This window comes from Platalea leucorodia (assembly GCF_965183815.1).
Source record: "Platalea leucorodia genome assembly, chromosome: 8".
Lineage (NCBI taxonomy): Eukaryota > Metazoa > Chordata > Aves > Pelecaniformes > Threskiornithidae > Platalea > Platalea leucorodia.
In genome coordinates this window covers 39,401,413-39,420,455 of record NC_138830.1, presented here as the reverse complement: position 1 = coordinate 39,420,455, position 19,043 = coordinate 39,401,413, and the positions used below count along the sequence as shown (strand labels likewise).

At 38.0% G+C, this 19,043-nt stretch overlaps 2 protein-coding genes across 13 annotated transcripts in view; one reads left to right on the top strand and one right to left on the bottom strand.

Moving 5' to 3' along the window:
• The window catches only part of RPGRIP1L (RPGRIP1 like), an 82,500-nt gene extending 73,027 nt beyond the window's left edge, over window positions 1-9,473 (bottom strand). For 7 of the 11 annotated variants that reach the window (XR_014229011.1, XR_014229012.1, XM_082319900.1 and 4 more), the window contains exons 1-4: window positions 9,401-9,473; window positions 4,899-4,990; window positions 3,975-4,119; window positions 1,287-1,585 (exon numbers count right to left, since the gene is read on the bottom strand). Coding sequence is in view for 8 of the 11 variants with exons in the window: in XM_082319900.1 (XP_082176026.1) it covers window positions 1,287-1,585; window positions 3,975-4,119; window positions 4,899-4,983 (529 nt within the window). In the remaining 3 variants the exon portion in view is untranslated. Of the gene's footprint in view, window positions 1-1,286; window positions 1,586-3,974; window positions 4,120-4,586; window positions 4,673-4,898; window positions 4,991-9,133; window positions 9,345-9,400 lie in introns of those variants that run through there. The other 4 variants (XM_082319902.1, XR_014229013.1, XM_082319905.1 and 1 more) reach the window with 4 other exon arrangements.
• A 185-nt stretch (window positions 9,474-9,658) lies between these two features.
• FTO (FTO alpha-ketoglutarate dependent dioxygenase) overlaps window positions 9,659-19,043 on the top strand; it is a 250,077-nt gene continuing 240,692 nt past the window's right edge. For both annotated transcript variants that reach the window (XM_082319178.1, XM_082319177.1), the window contains exon 1: window positions 9,659-9,775. In XM_082319178.1, coding sequence (XP_082175304.1) covers window positions 9,737-9,775 — 39 coding nt within the window. In that variant the 5' untranslated portion in view covers window positions 9,659-9,736. The remainder of the gene's footprint in view (window positions 9,776-19,043) is intronic.

Genomic DNA, 19,043 nt, shown 5'->3' with positions numbered 1-19,043 from the left:
CCCCCCCTTCCTCATGTTCTCTTCAGTTTAAGAACCACTGCCTCAATTAACATGGCCCTAATCCTAGCTCTGCACAGGACATCTCTGATCTGGATCTGTTCTTATGCCAAAAGAAGTCCTCACAGCATGCCATATCAACATTTGATCTTTAATCCTTGAACCAAGTTGCCCTTTACTCTCTGCTAGCACTGGGCCTGAGTAAATTTATTAGATATCTACCCTATTTTTGCATTGTTAAAACAAACAAACAAAAAATTGACTTTGGGAATAAAACTGCCTGATTTATGACATAAACTGTGAAAATACAGGTGTATTTAAAATGTCAAAACTTGCACTATATTCCAATTAAAGAAGCAAAGTGGTAGAGCCAATTGCTTTTTATTGCCTGTCTAAAAACATAAGAATTGTTTCTGTTTTCATACACCTGAATAATCAACATAACCAAAATAAAGACTGGTGGAAAGGTTAGACGGAGAAAATACACAATATAACTGTCCATCAGCCTGCTCCATAGCTTGTAGAAGTTAAGACGACAATTCTGCTGACTCAGTTTTGAATCAGGGCCAACATAGCTGTTTGGTTTTTTTTTTAAACACATTGTCTGTATTTGTGCATAAGTTAACTGAGCACAACTATTTCTACAAATGTTCATATGAAAATAGAAAGGTTTTAAAGTGTAATTTCCAAATGCAGCTACCATAAATAAAGGATTGAGAGTGAGACTGCCTTCAGCAGTAAGTCTTCACAGTAAAAAGCATCATTAAAGATGGCTGCATTGTGGTATTTGCTTTTGAAAGTCCACACATGTAATAGATCTTTCAAGTCTGCAGTGTTGTGCACACATGTACCAAGAGACTAGAACAAACCTTGAAATTAAAAAAGGAAAAACATGTGCAAACAAACTACAGATGTAAAACTTTGTTATAACATGATAACGCTAAACTTTTTCATATACTTCATTTATAAGCCTTTAACATGTAGAGAAGTTATATTAAGAAAGTCCCATGATTTCAACTATTAGAAAACTTGCTTGATAACTACTTTATTTTCAAATCTGTACTTTTGTTTTACCCCTACCACTGTGGATTCTCAAAATAAGGACTTCAAAGGCAAACAAGTTTTCATGATTGCTGTAAATAAATACAAGAAAAAGGAGGAAGAACAATCTTTCTGCCTACACGTACTATTGCCCACTGATGAACAGAAAAGAGTACGTACTTGCTACAGTGAAGCAATAATTAGTGGTACCTATATAAACCCCTATTTTTAATAAAGGTGAATTATACCTTTCTTTGCGTGCTCCGGCATGCCAGCAGCTTCACTCACTTTTTTGAGACCAGTGTTAATACGAGACTGAACATAGCTGTACGGACAAGGCCTATGGCCTTGAATCTGGAGCTGCTGTTTAGTTGAAATGAGTTTGCTGCGGAGGCTCTCATTTTGTTTCTCAAGCTCACGAACTCTCTCTTGCAAATGCTCAATCATTTCTTCCAGCTCCACAGCCTGACCCAGCCGCTTGGGGCCGCCACCAACCTGTTCAGACCTTTTTTTATCATTAACAAGCCGTATTAACTTGGTGGCCATTCTGGGGAAAATAATAAAAAAAGATGAAAAAGAATGTGAAAAGTCAGCATAAAAAGCATTCTGTTGAAAGGAACATAATCACTGTGAAGACTTCAGCATAGAACCTGAATAATAAATTTCAGGTTTTGATGTAACTATTACTGCCTGTGAAGAACTCTTTGAAGATAATTGAAACCACTGTGCAGCAATCTGCTTTATAGCACTGACAAATAACAGTTTCCTAAGGCTTATCATTTAAGGTTAGTAAAGGGAGGACACATATTTACTCCATATGCTGCTTAAATGTAATTTTAACGCATGACCTTATATAGGAACCTCTGCATGCTGTTAAGTAAAGTTACAGATTTGGGATGTGGTGGGGCAAACTATAAAAGCTACAATTCCACAAAACATTCAACTATTGAAAGAATGCTAATAATATGCAACATTCCAATGATATATCATTTCTAGTATTTTAGGATTTAAATATATATTTCAGTTCTAAAGTGGCTAAAACTTATAGGTGGAGATATTTAAGAAGGTACTCCGGAAAAAGCAACTTAATAGTTGTCATTAGCATACTCGATTTTATACTTGGCAAATATTACCAACGTGCTTCAGAGAAGGAACGGTTAGCTGAAGAATATAATTAGATACAGAGGGTATGGTTTTCATCTGTCTTTAAAAGGATACAAATTTTGCTTTTGGCATCTCAAAAGTTGTACCTTTGATTTCCTTTAGTTTCGATAAACATTGGTAAGCTAGAACAAAAGGCAGAGAGGGCACATGGAGGTGATGTAATATACCAGAACAGAAAACATACCCAGCAGTGAATGGAAAAAACTTGGCATATAAAGAAAGAAAAGGTGGCTTTGATGAGAGAGACAAGTTCAAGACTTTACAAAATTGGTCGCACATCTTCAAGACCTGTATCTAGTTTACAGGGAATCTATTTTTGCAGGCCCAGAAAGAAAACTGAAAGTAAGGACACACTTCATTTGTTTAAAGGGGCTTGTTTTATTTTTGTATACTTGTGGACAGAAGCTTCTACTTAAAAGAACAAAAGTGAAACAAAAAAAATCCATAATGACTTTAGGATGTCACAGAATGTTACTTGCCTGTAAGCAGGTTTGCTGTTTATTTGGTTTGGGGTTTTTTTTTTTTTTTTTCTTTTTTTTTTTCTTAGAATGTACTTCTACCGCAAATTCATTCCAAACTTTTAGTTACAAGCGTTTTGGCACAAGGGATGCTGGGAAAGAAATTTAGCTTGAGGAGTTAAGATTTTTCTCTGGCAATATAGACAAACACTGTATTTTATATTTTCTGTGCCTTAAAATATTAATTCAGGTATTCCAATTTGGACATTTTGTGTAATTTTACCTAAGGGGTGATGAGTGCATTTGATAAGTCATTTAACAGAAACACAGGAAATGCCATTTGGAATAAGCAAACGATTCATTTGTTCCACCATCTTGTATTTGACAGTAGCCTGACAGGAAAGACGGAAGTTATGTCATGCTGGTCAATTTGATCCTGACTCACTGAATACTGAGTCAAAAGGAAAGAATGTTTTGGACTTTAGAAAAGTATGAAATAGTCCCATCTACAGAGGCAGTATCTTCGGATGCCCTTGCATGAATTGGTTAGCTTCTAACCAGAAGCTAGCTTAGATGCAGCAAGATTTTATTAGCTAAAGTACAGCACAATGTGAACACAGAGACACAGTGCTTTTGGATTAATTAACCCTCCTGGAATATAGTAATACCATGAACAGTTTCGCTGAGTCCAGATTGGTTTGCCAGCACAGTACTAAGTTTAATAATAAGCTTAAAGTTGCTTGCGTATGTTTAGGTACACTGGGTACGGTGCTCCCCATGCTACTTGGGACTTCTTCAATGAAGTTATCTATTACCCTGAATAAAGGAGAGCTGATCATAGTTATAAAGATATTTTAGGGTTAACTAGACGATAAAAGGCTAGATACTAAGTCAACTTCTTGGAGGACAGAGAAGGACAACAAAAGGGGCAGAATCTCTCTATATAGGCCATTTTGATTCTAGGATGAAATTCCTGATGAATAATTAGGCTTCTATAGCCTCTTCTTCAGTTCCCAGAATACCTGTTATATTTGTACTAAGACAGTATAGCTAGGAACCCAAGGTATCAACTCCAAAGTGGTGGATAGCGGTGTACCTCTCTACATGGAGATCTAATACTGTCCACCGCAAAAAACATCCCACATATCACAGAGACAACCAGAAATCAATACAAAAATGAATTCCAATTAGTGATTTTTGCTACTGCTTTAAAAAGTGCTCTGAGAGAAATCTGCACAATTTTTAATTTGCTGATAATGCTTTAAAGGGCAAAAATGTTATTGTGAGCTAAAATAAAAACACTAACACCTGTACCTTTTAATCTTCTCCTCTTGCTTATTTGCATGCTGTTTGAGTAAGATGTTCTCATCACGTAAACGAAGAAATCTGTCTTCTAGTTCCTCTCGACTGATTCGTGATACAGCTTGTCGAGCTTTTACATTCTGTGTAGTTGATGATTCTAGCCAAACCAAGACAACTTTAAATTATCTTCAATACATTGAACAACATGCAATCCAAAGTCTAACTCATTTTGAAATACTGAAAAAGAAAAGTTTTCAAGTAATTTGATATTTTACACTTGTATGAGTCTGTTGATTAATTTTTTCTGATTTATTGGCATATTAATCACTCCCTTTTTCCTCCCTCTTACAGATAAAAAAAAGTAATTCAAATGATACACCAAACTGATTACCTACTAGACAAAACAAAGGAAATATTTTAGCATGTAACAAGGTACTGTCAAACATACTACCTAAATAAGATGATCATTACCACAGCGATGCTTTCTAATCTGTTTCAAAGTTAACATACTCCCCTGAAGCTTGAAAAGATTAACTCATAATTCTATAAATTTACTCAGATACAAGACTAAGCCCAGTAGCTCCATTCTTATTAGAGCTGAGTAACATCAGAATTGCATAGTACTTTTGGTTGCCATTTTGTTAAATGGGTCTGGTTTTGTCCTCAATTCAGCAAAAAAGTCCTCTTTTCTTCTGGAAGGATGAATGTTACAGCTCAATGAGATTTCCAGTTTTCAGCATCTCACAGCAACTCCCCTCTTATAAAAAGAAACATGAACACAGAATGGGTCATAGTATCTTTCAGAATTTAACCCAGATTTTGAATCGTATTTGAACTTAATTTTGTGAGTGGGAATGTCAGAAACATTTTTAGAAAGAAACTAAAGAAGCCACTGATCAAAGTCTGTAACTTTAATAAATAGCAGCTGGTACAAACCTTGCAATCCTCCAGTTCCAGCTAGAGTTAGACCTACATCTCTCACAGGCAGGTCCCCCACAGTTTCATCTGCTGGAACAGACATGGCTTATCTACGGATAACAAAATTCAAATGAAATTCTTCTCCATCTGTAACTTAAACTGCGAGACTAGAATGAACTACAATACATCATATAAAATGAAGGAAAAATTACTGACAGATTCACTAAAATGACAGACTTGTACGTTACTATAAATGCTCCTATCTCAATGGTATTGCTCAGAGGACATTCTAAACTTTCAAGCTTAACATTATGCCAGTTTTAATCCGTGCACAAAATATGGCTTCTTTGTTATGCAATAGCTCCAATTATATTTAATATATGTAGAATTAGCTTTTTTAAGTTCTAGTTCTGTTGTCTTCCCCAATCTTTGGGCTAAGGCCATATTTCTAAGTGGGGGGGGGGGGGGAGCTGTGTGTGTGGGGGGGGGTTTAATTGTTTGTTTGTTCATTTGAAGACAGGTCAAAGCTTAAGGCATCAACTGGTAGATGAGTAATGCCATCTTCCACATTTTGAATGGGACTCTTCAAAACAGAGGTGCTGGGGGTTATGAAGTCATTTCAGTGTTGCCTACCATTCTCTTAGTCTTCCTTCAATCATTGTCATAAGAGAAATTACTTTCTAAGATAGAGACTCTCCTATGAATGATTCTCATAAATCTGAACACATTTCTTTCTTGAGGCAACAGAAAACTTAGCTACATGACAAAGTGAGATTAGGAAAGTATTAATGTGAGAAAGTAGTACATTTGTTTCAGTATAATATATGAAGATACTTGTTAACAACTACTGTTTCTTCTGTTCCAGTGCAGAAAATTAGCTGTTGGCCATAGAGTCAAGTAAGGCTGAAGAGCATGAAAAGAGAGACATGAAGTCTGTTGGACAGTCTTTCTTCCCCCTATTGTTACACTCTTCAGGTAATATAAATCCTTATTGAATGCAAAAATATCCAGGAAAGCACTGGGAAATTAACAGTGATGTTACTAAACACCTGCATCAGAGGACAAAAGTGACACAGTATAACCCACAGACATTCCACTAAGTACCTGTTAATTCTATCATAACCAAAACTGCTGCTAAAGATATGCCTTTCTTCTACCAGTAAAGTCTTCCATCCTAAACAAGTCTGCTTATGGCTTTGTCCAAAAGGAACGAAAAGGATTAATGGAAGTTTAGTTTCCAACAAGTCAATCTTGTTTTCAATCTTTTGATTTTTTCATCATTAACATTTAGGATTAAGTATTATTTCCAGCTTTCACTGTTTATAACAACCTGAACACATTTTTCTTTCATGTAGAACAAATGTTTCCTTGTCATGACTTTTGAAATGCCTGAACTGATCTACACTTGCAGGTTAACAGTAAGGTTACAGTTTCAATGCTGTCAGTCACAGAAATGGAGAATAATACTTCGGGATGTTCAGGTCTATGGCATGCAGCCATTGTAACCAATGGCACAATTCTAATGACAAATACCTATCAACTGGAATCCAGATCCTCAGTGTTCTCAGCTCTTTTTGTGTTTTTCACAGAAATCCCTCAAAACTTTTTTGTAGTTTGTTAAATTAGTGCTATCTGCAGTCATTGACTTCACTCAGGTCTAGGTTCATTACTGCAGTCATTATTATATTTAGCAACCTGATCTAGTTGTAGATGTCCCTGCCAATTGCAGGGGGGGTGGACTAGATGACTTCTAAAGGTCCCTTCCATCCCAAAGCATTCTATGATTCTATATGTCACTGTATCAATATCACCGCAGCAACTGAGATTAAAGTGAAACAGAAACTTTTACCTCTAGATGATCAAACCAAATTTGGTTCATGATGGTAGCAAGAAGAAGATGCTACCATTATAGGTCTTTTTAGAATGTGGTTGTCTTAGCCTTCACAAATCAAAAATGACAGGGTTTTTTTGGCAAATTTCAGAGATGTCAAGAGGTAAACAAATACTTTAATCAGCACAACTCCACAATGTTTGTGATCTATCAAAATCAAGCTTCAAAAACTCTAGCACAACAGGCACAGGTAAACGTTACTGTTTTTCACTATTTGCAACTTGCTAAAGAAACTTTGCTACAGGAACCTACCTGTTATTTTCAGTGTGAAAGAAATCCACTCATTTACAAAACAAAGACAAAACAACACATGCTTATCCCTCAAATAAACAAACAAAACCCCCTTCTCAGTAGTAATCCATTACTGGCTGCAGCAAAAAGACAGAAATATTTAAGTTGTAAGTAAACAAACATAGCAGGGCTGTACATGAAAGTCAGTTCTTACTGGCAACATGGCATGACTTGAAGACAAGTGACAAAATAAAGCTGCTATAAATCTCAAGTCCCAAAAACTTAGAAAGATGAAATTTTCAAAAGTAAAAGGAAGAATTAGTTGTCTCATTTTCATTACAAAGTGATGGAAATTAAGTATTCAGCTTTCTTTTCTGTCCTGGGCCACAGGAAAAGGAAAAAAAAATTAACTGTTCTTATGAAAAAGAGTGTTTTTAGACAGAAATAGTACAAACCTGCCTCCTGGTTTTAGGGAGGCAAAATATAATTACAGATTTAGAATTTGGGCTAGCAATTTATTTGCTTCATTAGTAACATAAGAACCAGCTATGCCTTTAATAATCACTAACAACCATCATTTATGCTGCTTCTCTGAGAGAGGACACTTCAAACAGCAAATCATGTGTTAACATATGTTACAGTTACTTTTTGAATATTACCTCAGTGTCAATCACAAACACTTAAACAAAATTACTTTCCTTGCAGTCAACAGTTCCAGCATTATTTCTAAAAGCATATGAGATTTCTCCACAGAGTTCCGTATTACTTCTTTGGAAAGCATTTCCAAAGCGATTAAATCTGACAAAATTGTACAGCAACACTGCTACAAAAGTGATTGTACTTAAGAGTCCACCATTTCCTAAAATAAAGCGTAATAAAGCAAAAGAGAGATACATTTGTATTTGCATCTGGACAGATCCACATGCCATGCTGAACCTCAACAACTTAAAACAGTTTTTATTTCCAAGAAAGGTTAAGCTACAGTCACTTCAGCACTTCTTGTTCCTAAAAAATAAGGAAAAAGAACTTCAGATACAAAGAGAGGAAAATTTTCGATATCTCTGGGATTAACCTATAAGAATTTCGAGTTTGGTATAAGCAAGAATTTTAAATATAGTTACTGAAGTTAAAGAAACCGTAACTTTCTTATACACTGCACTACTTAGAAAACTGGTGCTATCACCACCTGTATCTGACAAATTACTACAAAAAACTGCACGCAAGTTTGCAGTTATGCAAGACTAGACAGTAATGAGCATGAATACTGAAAGTTAAGTATCAAAGCTCATGCTTTAGGTCTGAATTCTTATATAACTCACAGAAGTGTACTGTTCTCCCAACATCATTCAAATGTAGCAAAACTGAGGAGGGATTATTTAAATTTCCAGAAGTTCTCAGCCAGTGGGGCCAGAAGGGAGAGTTTCTAGTGAAATCCTAAGAACTATCACACTTACTTAATTGTTTCAACATGGATTTAGAATTTCATGAGTCTTGGCCATGGCCAAGATGATGCTTTCCTTATAAAATCCTACCCCACTTTGCTGGTAGAGGGAAGGAGGAGAAAAAAAAAAAAAAAGGAAAAAAAAGGAGGCGAGACAGACCACCCACCCATCTTAGCCTATCACAAAGTATTTCCAGCCTACATTCTTCCTCTATTGAGTCCTTAAAGATAAATGTTTGCACTCCATTGGGCTTGTCATCTAAAATAATCTCATTTATTACTTGGTAGGGGTATACACACATATCATCTTTCAAACATCATCTGTTGCAGCGTTGTGAGGTTTAGGAGGTGGAAAAGAAAAAAAAAAAAAAAGAGAGACGATATGGAAGATATTAGGAAAGGAGATCACCACATCCTGCTGTAGTCTGAGGGAAGAAACATCTCTCAGACCTGCAAGTCCTACTGCAACACAGAAAAATCAAAACAACCCTGTCTTGCCTTCAACATATTTTACAAGTGCTTTCCAAATTTCTCCTCCGCTCCGTCAGTTCTAACAACTTACACGACTGGAGGGGGCAAGGAGGAAAGGTAGCGTTTGCCTCACGAAGGAACGCCTACACTCCCCGTTTTTTCCCGCCCTCGGGCACAGGAACACAACTCCCGCTGCAGTCCAGCAGCCTTCTTACACACCTAATAGAGACCACAGCTGAGGAGGGCTGTAGGGCTACTTTTAACAAACGGTGAGGCACCCTGCTTTTTCCCACGGGCACTAAGCTGCGAGCGAGGGAGCCTCGCAGGTCTGAAACAACCGCTTCAGGAGCGCAGCGGGAGAGCACCGACCCCCGCCAGCCCCGCTCCTCGGCGACACCCCCGCTTCGGGACACGGCACCACCCCCCCAGTGTGGCTGTACTCCCCCCGCCGTGCCCCAGAGGGGGAAAACCTTCCCCCGTACTCACAGCTCCCTGCCAGCCCTATGTCTTCTCTCAGCGTTCTGTTAGCAACTGCCTCCGTTGCTAACCAAACCCTTCCACTTCCGGGGACCGCGGGTCCCCGCTGCCTGCTGGGAGTTGTAGTTCGGGGAGGGGCGGCGCACCGCCTGCGCGTTACGCGGGGGCCTGCAGCGCCTGTTCGCCACCTGCTTCCCGCCTCCGTGCCGCGGTGCGTGCCGGGAGTTGTAGTCGCCCCGGCAGCGGCGTGTCAGGCGGGTGCCGGCGGGAGCTGCTCGGAGCAGCTGGGGGAGGACGGTTCCCGCCGCCTGCTGCTTCGGGCGGGCGGCTGGCTGAGGCGGCACCATGAAGAGGAGAGCAGGGGAGCGGGAGAAAGAACTGAAGGTACCTTCTCTTTGCTTCCTGCTCCCCTGCAGCCCTGAGAAGTGTGCTTATGGCGAGCTCTCTTTCTCGCGGCAGCTGCGCGGCGTGTGGGGCTGCAAGGGGCAAAGCGAGCCCGCCTGAGCTCCGGCAGCTCCAGTGCGGGAGTCCCGTGTGAGGGGACTCCGAGGCCGCCGTGAAGTTTATTGTGAAAGGGAAGCGGCCCAAGCACCGAGCTACCTGCCCCGGTTACACCGCCGGGGGCCGCCGGCGGCCGCCTGCCTGCGCCGCCTGAGGGACCGCTGCTGCGCGCGCGGGCGACGGTCGCCTCCTCCCCGAGTCTCTGCAGCGGCTTCGAGCGGCCGACGGCGGCTCCTCCCCGGGCCGGAGCCCTGGCAGGGCACGGCCCAGGCGCTGGGGTCGCTTTGGTTAAGCGTGCCCTGTGTGCGAAGTGATCCCCGTGCCGCCGGGGAGGGGCCTGCGGGGGGCTGCGAGGCCGGTGCGCGAGGGCTGGCGGGAGCCCTGGCCCGGCCGCGGTCTGCCTGCCGCCGGGCCGGTCAGCCGCCGTGGCCCAGCGGACTTGGGAATCTCGGGACTCCCCGCTCCCTTGAAAGAGGACAACCGAGTACAGCTTTAACAGTAGCTAATAATAAAGTTTCTTTACTATCTGGGCTTGGGTATTTTAATTTGAAAGGGAGTTCTGCAGTGTTATATGAGAAAATCATAGAAGTAAATGCATGTTTGGTTTTGTCAATACGTTCTCAGTGAGATGATGCGTTATGTAACTGCACTTTTATTTTCAAATTTAAAAGTACTCTTGCTCCACCCTAAGCCTAACCTAAATAAACATTTTAAATAATTTTTTTCTTGATAATGTGTTTAGATGCAATGCTGTTACATGCTTGCTTGTAATTAGAAGTAATTACACTGTTTGTGTAAGCAACCAGCATTGCTGAGTGTTTTGCTGTTTCAGGTGCCTTTGAAGGCCTTGTTTCTACCACGTTGTACAATATTTGACTGCAACTCTTGATGGTTGTTGTACCTCTGCTGATTTTGTTTACAAAATACTAGTACAGAGAAGCAGTAAGTTACTTCTTTGAAAGCATAATGCTCGTTTTAGTGATGTTAAAAGAAGGCTAATTCCACTATAAATTTAGAAAAAGCTTTCTAAGATGGTAATCTGGTTCACCTGTCTTTGCTTACAGAACATACTGGTTTTGGTATTGCTATTAATTTACTACTTAGCATTAAAATTTATTTCACTATAGGGCGGGGAAAAGGTCTGACCTAAGTTTGCAACTAAATATTTTAATAGCAAAATAACTTTAATGCCTGTTCACAGTAGTAAGAATCTTAACAACTCTTTAAGGCCAACCTGGCTGTTTTGTAATTAGTCTTACTGTCCTTCAGAGATGAGGGATGGCAGAAACTTCAGTGTTTTGTTTGTGTTCTGCTCTTTCTATATATGTGAAAACACATCCAGATGTGAGCTGTCCCATCCAATCCAATCTAATTACGTTGCAGAAAAAAAACCCAACCTGTACCTTTTTTAGCCTGTACATTTATGCTATCCGTCCAAGGGCTTTTGTCTTTGCAATATATCTCAAGCATATTTGGGAATCATTTGCATTAGGAGAATAATTGCTATTGATAAGATAATCATTCAAGGATATGTGTGAAGGAATGAGAGGATGGAACTGTGAAATACACTGGCAAAGGTTGTAGGAGGACAAGGCACTTGAAGAGGTATCAGAGGAGCAATGTATAAGAAAAACTCAAGGAAGCTAGAGTGAAAGAGTACTGCCTTAGACACACCTAGATGTTTTAGGTGCACAAACAGAGAAGGATGAAAATTAAGAAGAGATCCTTATAGAGAATTTAAAGGTGTGAATGCTTATAGAATACCTTAGGGGGATGTTGTAAGTTGGGTACTGCTTGAGAGAAGCTTTGAGTATATTGAAAGTGAAACAAAAAGAGCCTGTAGAATATCTTAGAATAAAGGATGCCAATGGAGCAGCCAGCAATGTGAAGAGGAGGGGTTACACAAGAAGAAATGTATGCTTTCTTTTCATGGGAGCATCCTCATACTGGTATTATTTTATACAATTTAATTAGAAATGTAACCTTGGGGCTCCTGGCACTATGCCAGTTCACTCTGCAGTCCCTAGGTTTAGCCATTGTTTGCTTATGTTGCTCACCTAAGAAATGTTGGAGGCAAAGGAAGGTGTATTTATTGTAGTAGTTCTGCCAAGACTTCCATTTAGGTCCTGATCAAAATATTTCATAGCAAACCAAATATTAGTGAGGTTAACCCGACCTCTTCTGGAGAGTAAGATTTATGAGGCCTACTAATGAGAGGGAAGTGGTTGGATGGAGAAGCTGGTTTGGATTATGTATCTCCTGGCAACGTCTCTGTTCTGGAGAATTAAATCCTGAACAAAAGTTCTTGTTTTGCTATAATTGTGTACAGTTAAATGCTATCTATCAGAAGCCCAGTGATTGGCTTTTGCTTTGTAATTATGCAATATGTTTCTTATATGTGATAAGCTGTTCTCTGTCTCGCTCAAATTTTCATGTGTATAGCAAGTTTTGATTTATGCTGTTATAGAAGAACACTTCTGTTCCAAGTACATGTGGTAGAAATTCTTTAGAGTGCATTGCTGTCATACAGCAATTTCCACTTTGCAGATCACTCAATTGGATTGAGTAAGATTGAGCGTGTAGCAGAAATGAAATTATTAATGCTAGTATTTGGTGTTCCAAGCCTAAGAGGAGGAGGAGGACGCAAATTCAGTCCTGGGAAGAGGGTCTCAAAAAAGTTGGGAAACAATAGCCAGAAGTTAATTACTCAGCTGTCTTAAACACCAAGTTGGGGATGTTCCTGTCTTGTGGAATATTTCTGTGAATCTTAAGTGGACAGCAAAACTTGATTATTCTTAAGTTTCTAAAGATACCTGTAGAGATGTTGCATGCCATCAACTTGTCTGGTCTTCCCCATAGCAAATATTACTTCTGTGCATAAAACCAGAGCTGTTAGAGTAGATGTTGCTCATTAGCTGGAAAGGCATTTTAATGAAACGGTCCACTGGGGGTGTGTTTGGTGTGTGGTGTGTGTGTTTGTTTTAACTTAGAATTCAGTTTTAATTAGTACAGTTTATAGTTATTTCTTTTTTCTATACACCGTTGGTCAGAGTTTTCATCAGCTTGCAGTAAACTTTCTTTTGCTGGGTGAAGAAAAGGTACTACATAAAGTAAAACCAAACATAAACCTCTCATTTGGTAGTCTACTTAGACTCTTCTCTCCTTTTAAATTTGGGAAGAAAGCTGTTTTGCTTTTAGAATGTTTATTATCTTGATTAATATTCACAGGTTAGTTAAGGTTCATCTTTAATGTAAGACTGTTCTCAACACTTAGTCAAAGTGTTTGGGTTTTTTTTGTTTTTTTTTAAGTAAGTTTCAATGTGACAGATGCCAAGTTCTATTAGCTACCTTTATATGCTTCCTCTTGCCACCCTTTGCATATTAAGACCCTATGTCATTACTGTGTGAAAGAGAAGATGCTCAGCTAGTCTGGAGTATTATTTTCTTTTACTTTAAAAGGATTACATTGACGGGTCTTTGGAATAGACTGCTAAGCCCAGTTCACAATTACCTTATGTAGCTGTTTATGCTAATTCACATTACTGTGAAACCAGAACTGACTACAGAGAATGTATTCCACAGACATTACTGTTATGTTTGTACAGCTCCCAGCACAGCTGGGACCCCAATCCAATAAAGTTATTGCTATACAAATAATAAATGCATCAATATGCACATATCTGAATATTCACAAGGGCTTTTACAAAGATATTCATGTGCAATTTCACATTTGTGAGACATGTTAGACAAAGTGGCAAGGAAATATAAAGCTTTAAATAACGCAAAGCTTTGCATGTATTTTATTTACAAGGAGAAAAAGGGAATATACAGTGTTTTGGCTGAGATGTCAATGAAAAGTCTTATTTCCTGCATCATCCTTATTTTTGCTGGCTGGAAAATAACATATATTTACGAGATAAAAATAGATTGCTTCAACATATTAATACTCAGGGAAAAATAGGCAAGTATTCTCAGAGCACTTAAGAGCAGGGGAATGATTTTAGGATTAATGCTGAAAAATGTCACCCATACCACACAACAAAATATATAATCTTTAACATTGTCTTATCATAGTTTTTTCAAATATTGCATTAATTTCCTGTTTCCTGTTATTGTTCTGCCTCTTAAGATACAAAAACATACAAAATTTTCTAATTGACAGATTAAATAGATTCTTTTAGAAGTTGTATTCAGGAAAATTAAAGTTAATGAAACAGCTTAGATGCAGTTAAATGAGCTTCTTGTCATGTCATATTTCTGCTTAGGTAAATGGTGTGCAGGTTTTAGCAGAATCAGCAGCCAATATGCCAGTAGCAATTTTTGTGGTAATCACATTATTGGCCCTTCCCATTATTAATGAGACAATAATTAAGAAATAGGGTTGATAGTCACATAGCACATGATTTGTATATTGGAAATGGTCAGGTAGAAGCCTTGCATATGCAGAATAAAATACAAGAAAGAATGAGTGGCAAATGTTCCTTGCTTTTAAATTCATCACATTCCTGCTGCTTAAATTGCCTCAGCTGCTAATGCTGGAACCATTACAGTAATGGACTCAGCAAATGAAGGAGAACCAAGACATACACACTTTATTACTGGAGGGGTAATTTTCTCTTCATCTGTAATAGCAGCAGTGCCTAGTATTGATCAGACCATCAAGATACTAATCCTCTGTAAAATTACTTGTTATGACTGAAAATGTGTTAATCCAAATCAGTCTGTGTCCTGACTTTCTACTTACTATTGAATACAGACTATTAGATGGTTTATTTTTTGTGATTTAAAGCCTTTATACTGATAATAGTAGGAGCTTCCTTTGCAAGAGCGCGTGCTTAATCTTAGCTATGGCCCAGGGTTGTCTTTTTGTTTTAACTAGAACATCACCCACTTAATTAAGAAGTGCGTGTCTATCTCGCTGCTCTGAATTATATTGGTACTTTAGGCTCTGCAGATTTATTAAACATGTTGTTTTACATTCAGTCTCTTGTTTTCGCTGTAAATAAGAACAGATCTATGCTTCACATATTAGAATCTTCTAAGATCTTGGAGCTAAGGATGTGAGGAGCATGGATACTGAAAACACTAATTCATGTTTTGTTGATTGTGTCCTGTAAGGCTGTTGCATATGAGAATAATGTAAGAGAAGTCAAATGCCAGGGGTCTAAAGGTCTTCAGTTTACTTTGAGCCTCCTGGTCCACTACATGAGACACTGATATGGGAGCTGTGCATATTCCATATCCAAATATGCACGCTTTGGAAGGCTTCTCCTCTTTCTTTTTTCTCGTCTTTTTTTTTTTTTTTTCTTTTTTTTTTTTTCCCCTCCCCTCTGCCTCATCTATTTTTTCATAGCATTGTATGTTAAGATTGTAAGCTCATGTCTGTTACTTGTATAGCCTCTAGCCAACTAAAATTTTGGCTTGATTGCATGCCACAAGTATAATAGCTGTTACAGGTACACAATACCTCGTAGGACATGGCTGCATGAAATGGTTCCATTAACCTTGACCTTTCATTAGTCTTATTAATATGGGCTCCTACCACATGACAGCCATTGGTATCTTGCCAGCTTATGGGGGGCAAGAAGTATCCTAGACGTGGGACAAAGTGCAGAACTGGCTGCTTATTTTAAAGAATCTGGTAGTGTTCCATACATTTTTAGGAATTTTTTTCTCTTGTAGTGTCAATTAGATTTTTGCTTTGGCAAAATGAACAGCATGTTTATTTACCTAATTACCCCTCTGCTTTCTTTTTTTGTCATAGTATAACTGATTCAACGTGTATCATTTAGAGAGACTTCACATTTCCTAAAAGGTATTGGGGTACCAATACCTTTACAGGGATTTTGATTCCTTGTCTGCCTCAGAACACTAAATTTTTTTTCCCCTCTTTCTAATAAGGAGTATGAACAGAGCATATGTTGCTTGCTTAATTCCAATTTCCCTATTCAACAACCTCTTTACTATAATTTTCAAGACAGCAGACTAGAAATGTGTACAGCAAAACATCTTGTGTGATGATATGATGATTTGGAGTTCACTTATTCAGCCAAAAGCTACACTGCCAAATGTAAGATGAAATTTATAAAGTTTTCTGTTGTCTTAGTAGGACTGTTATTAAACATGAGTATGTTCTTAAACAGCAACACTAAGACAAAGAAAACAATCATTTGCAAATCCAGTGTTAGATGTGCAGTGTCTAAAAATGTGATGATAGTTGTTTACATTCTTTTTCAAATATTTCTATAGCTTGTGGCATTCAGAAAAATTAAATTTACCCCAAAAAACTGAGGAAAAGTATGTTGTGGAAATCCTTCCTGTTTTCTGTAGAAAATAAAACTTCACGTGGATTTAATTTTTGGTTTTGAATGAACGTCTTTCTGAAGAGAAATCATTTGGAAGTTGTTAGCAGGTGATTCAATTTCAGAAAGCTAGGTAGTCTCAGATGTAGGTCACCCAGACCCTATTGTCTTCTGATTGTGAATTTAGCTTACAATCTTAGAAGTTTCAGATGGAAATCTGCATTTTTGAAATGAAGCTACAGTAAAACATCCCTGCTGGAGGTGCAGTACAGGGCCTACTTTCACTTTTATTATAGATTTGGAAAGCATTTAATGAATAATTATTATACTTTTTCCTTTTACAGCAGGTAGGATTCAGTTTCATCTGACCCAGGTTAGTGAAAACTAGACAGGCCAAATAGTGAATGCCTAAAGCTTGTTACTGTTCCCAGTGCAATTGGTGGTCAAACTTAACGCAGCCTTTGGCTGAAGCAGTATTGGGCTCTCATGCTTTTAATAATTCATCCATTCCTTAAATTATTTAATTAACCTTTAATGGCCAAGAGCATCCAAAATATCAGATGATCCCTTCAGTTGAGACTAAAAAGCACTATAGTGTATTACTGTATTCTGTTAGGTTCACTAGTGAAGTGCAAAACATGGTTGTGAATATTTATTGGCATTTAAAGTATGGGACAGCTTAAACATATCTTTGAAGCCTTCTGGATAGAAGATGATAGTGCTGTAATTTCAAAACAGTTTTTTTAGTTACTGGAGTCTTACTATGGGAGGAAGCTCTGCTCTACCTTGTTTAGCTTAACAGTTTTTTGCTTTTGTACACATGCTACACCACTTTCTAAAAGAATTACATCTTTATCTCCTAGAACTTGTTCAGTTTCATTTTGCCCTTTTATCTGCTGCTCATCCCACCATTTTTATTTAAGACTGTAAAGTTACTTTAGTGTAACTGCTATTGTCACCTTTGCCCTCAGCTAATCAAATAGTTTACCTTGAGGGAAGCATTTATCTCCCACTTTCATTATTATTATTTTCGTAGCTGTAAAGATATATATTTTATGTCTCCAGAAGGCTGTAACAGTGAAACGAGGTATTGATCTGCTGTATTTGGCAATTTCTTTCCACCTTGCCGTCGATATCATGTCAGCCTCTGTCTGTACTGTGGTTGACCTCACAAACAGCTCTTTATGTTCCCATTGGATTCAAATGATATACTATGCTCCAAACTAAATCAATGAATGATTATAAAGTTTTTAGTATTATTTCATAACCCCCAGGCAACTGGTACTTCATGCATGAATACTTGAAAAGGTACGTGATTAAAATATGTTGCTGATTCTGTTCTAAGATTTTAAATTGTATTAAAATCAAACATCCCATAATATTAAATTCAGGGTCTGATTAGCATATTTCTGTACAGATACTAAACTTATAAACTTCTGCCTGTAATTCGCCAGAGAAACTCCAGTCTATAATGGCAAAAGATTTTACTTAAAGCAAAACCTCCCACTTCTGATGCATGCTGTGTCCTCTGATTTGAGTGCAAAAATTTCACGTACTGGATCTTGCCAGTGAAAGGTCATGAATGTTACACTGTACATGCTTTTAGGGGAAAAAATGGAGGTAAAGATCAGATAAGGTTTTCATCTCCAAACTCTGAACAGTAAGTTTAAGCAACTTTGGGATTGGAAAACATTGCTATTACTGCTCTGCAGAATCATACACCTTACGTATACTTGTAAGAGTTTAACTGCTAAAATTCATGTTCAGATACACATTTAATAGATTTTTTTTTTTTTTTAAACTTAGAATGGAAATAGATAGGATTTTCACAAGCATTTAAAGGACTTTAGAAGCCAATCCTATTGATACTGAGTGTGCGCTCAAGTTGGGCAAGAAGCTTTTAAAAATCTGACTGTTGTCTCAAAGCGGTAGGCCTCTTGAAATGTACATCTGTATTTGGAAAGAACTGACTAAAGATGGCATACAAAAGGATAGGTTTATGCAAATTAATTAAACAACAGCTGAGAGATCTGGAAACAATTTGTATTTGGCTGTACTCTCTTCTGATTTTTCTCTACACTTCTAATGTAAATGATGTCATTGCAGCAGGTAATGATGCTCTTGTGCTCAAAGGAAATACTTCATTGTCTGGTATCTAAATCACGTGATGGCAAGCGACTGCAGATGGTAAAATATTGAACAGTGCGCTCTGGTGCATATGTATGTACCTAATCACAGAATGAAAACAGAACAAATCATTTAATCCAAAGAAACTATGTAGGAGAAAGTTATTTGGGGCCTTCATCATAAATAGTGCATATAAACAACAGTGAAATGACCATCTTTCTGGGTTGGAAAGCTTATTTAGAGTCAGAGTTTAGATAGAAATTTCTAATAAACTTTTTTAAAGAAAATGAACATTTGTCAGACGTAACACTTTTGCAAGACACTTACGTAGAAAAATTGTGCAAAGGTATTCCAGTGAGATAAATTTAGAGTATTTCAATTATGTATTCTGAGACTGTGTAAGTGGCATATTTTAGTATGCGATATAGAAACACTGGAAATTATACCAAAGCTCACATCAGTTTGAAACTGTTTTTGTAAGCCTGGGGTTATTCTGAAATGTAGAAGAAAAATTTTTTATGTACTGCAGCTACAGTAATTAAAAAAATCCACTTCTGACTTCTATCCAGGTAGGAACCAAAAGGTAATTCATACTGAATTTGTTATTTCAGACTTTGTATTTGCTGAGTATAATGGAACTGATGTGATAGGAGGCAAGATCAAAAGGCAGTTCCATTCCCCGCTTTCCAGCCATTCCCTTGTCAGTCCTTTAGAATAAGATG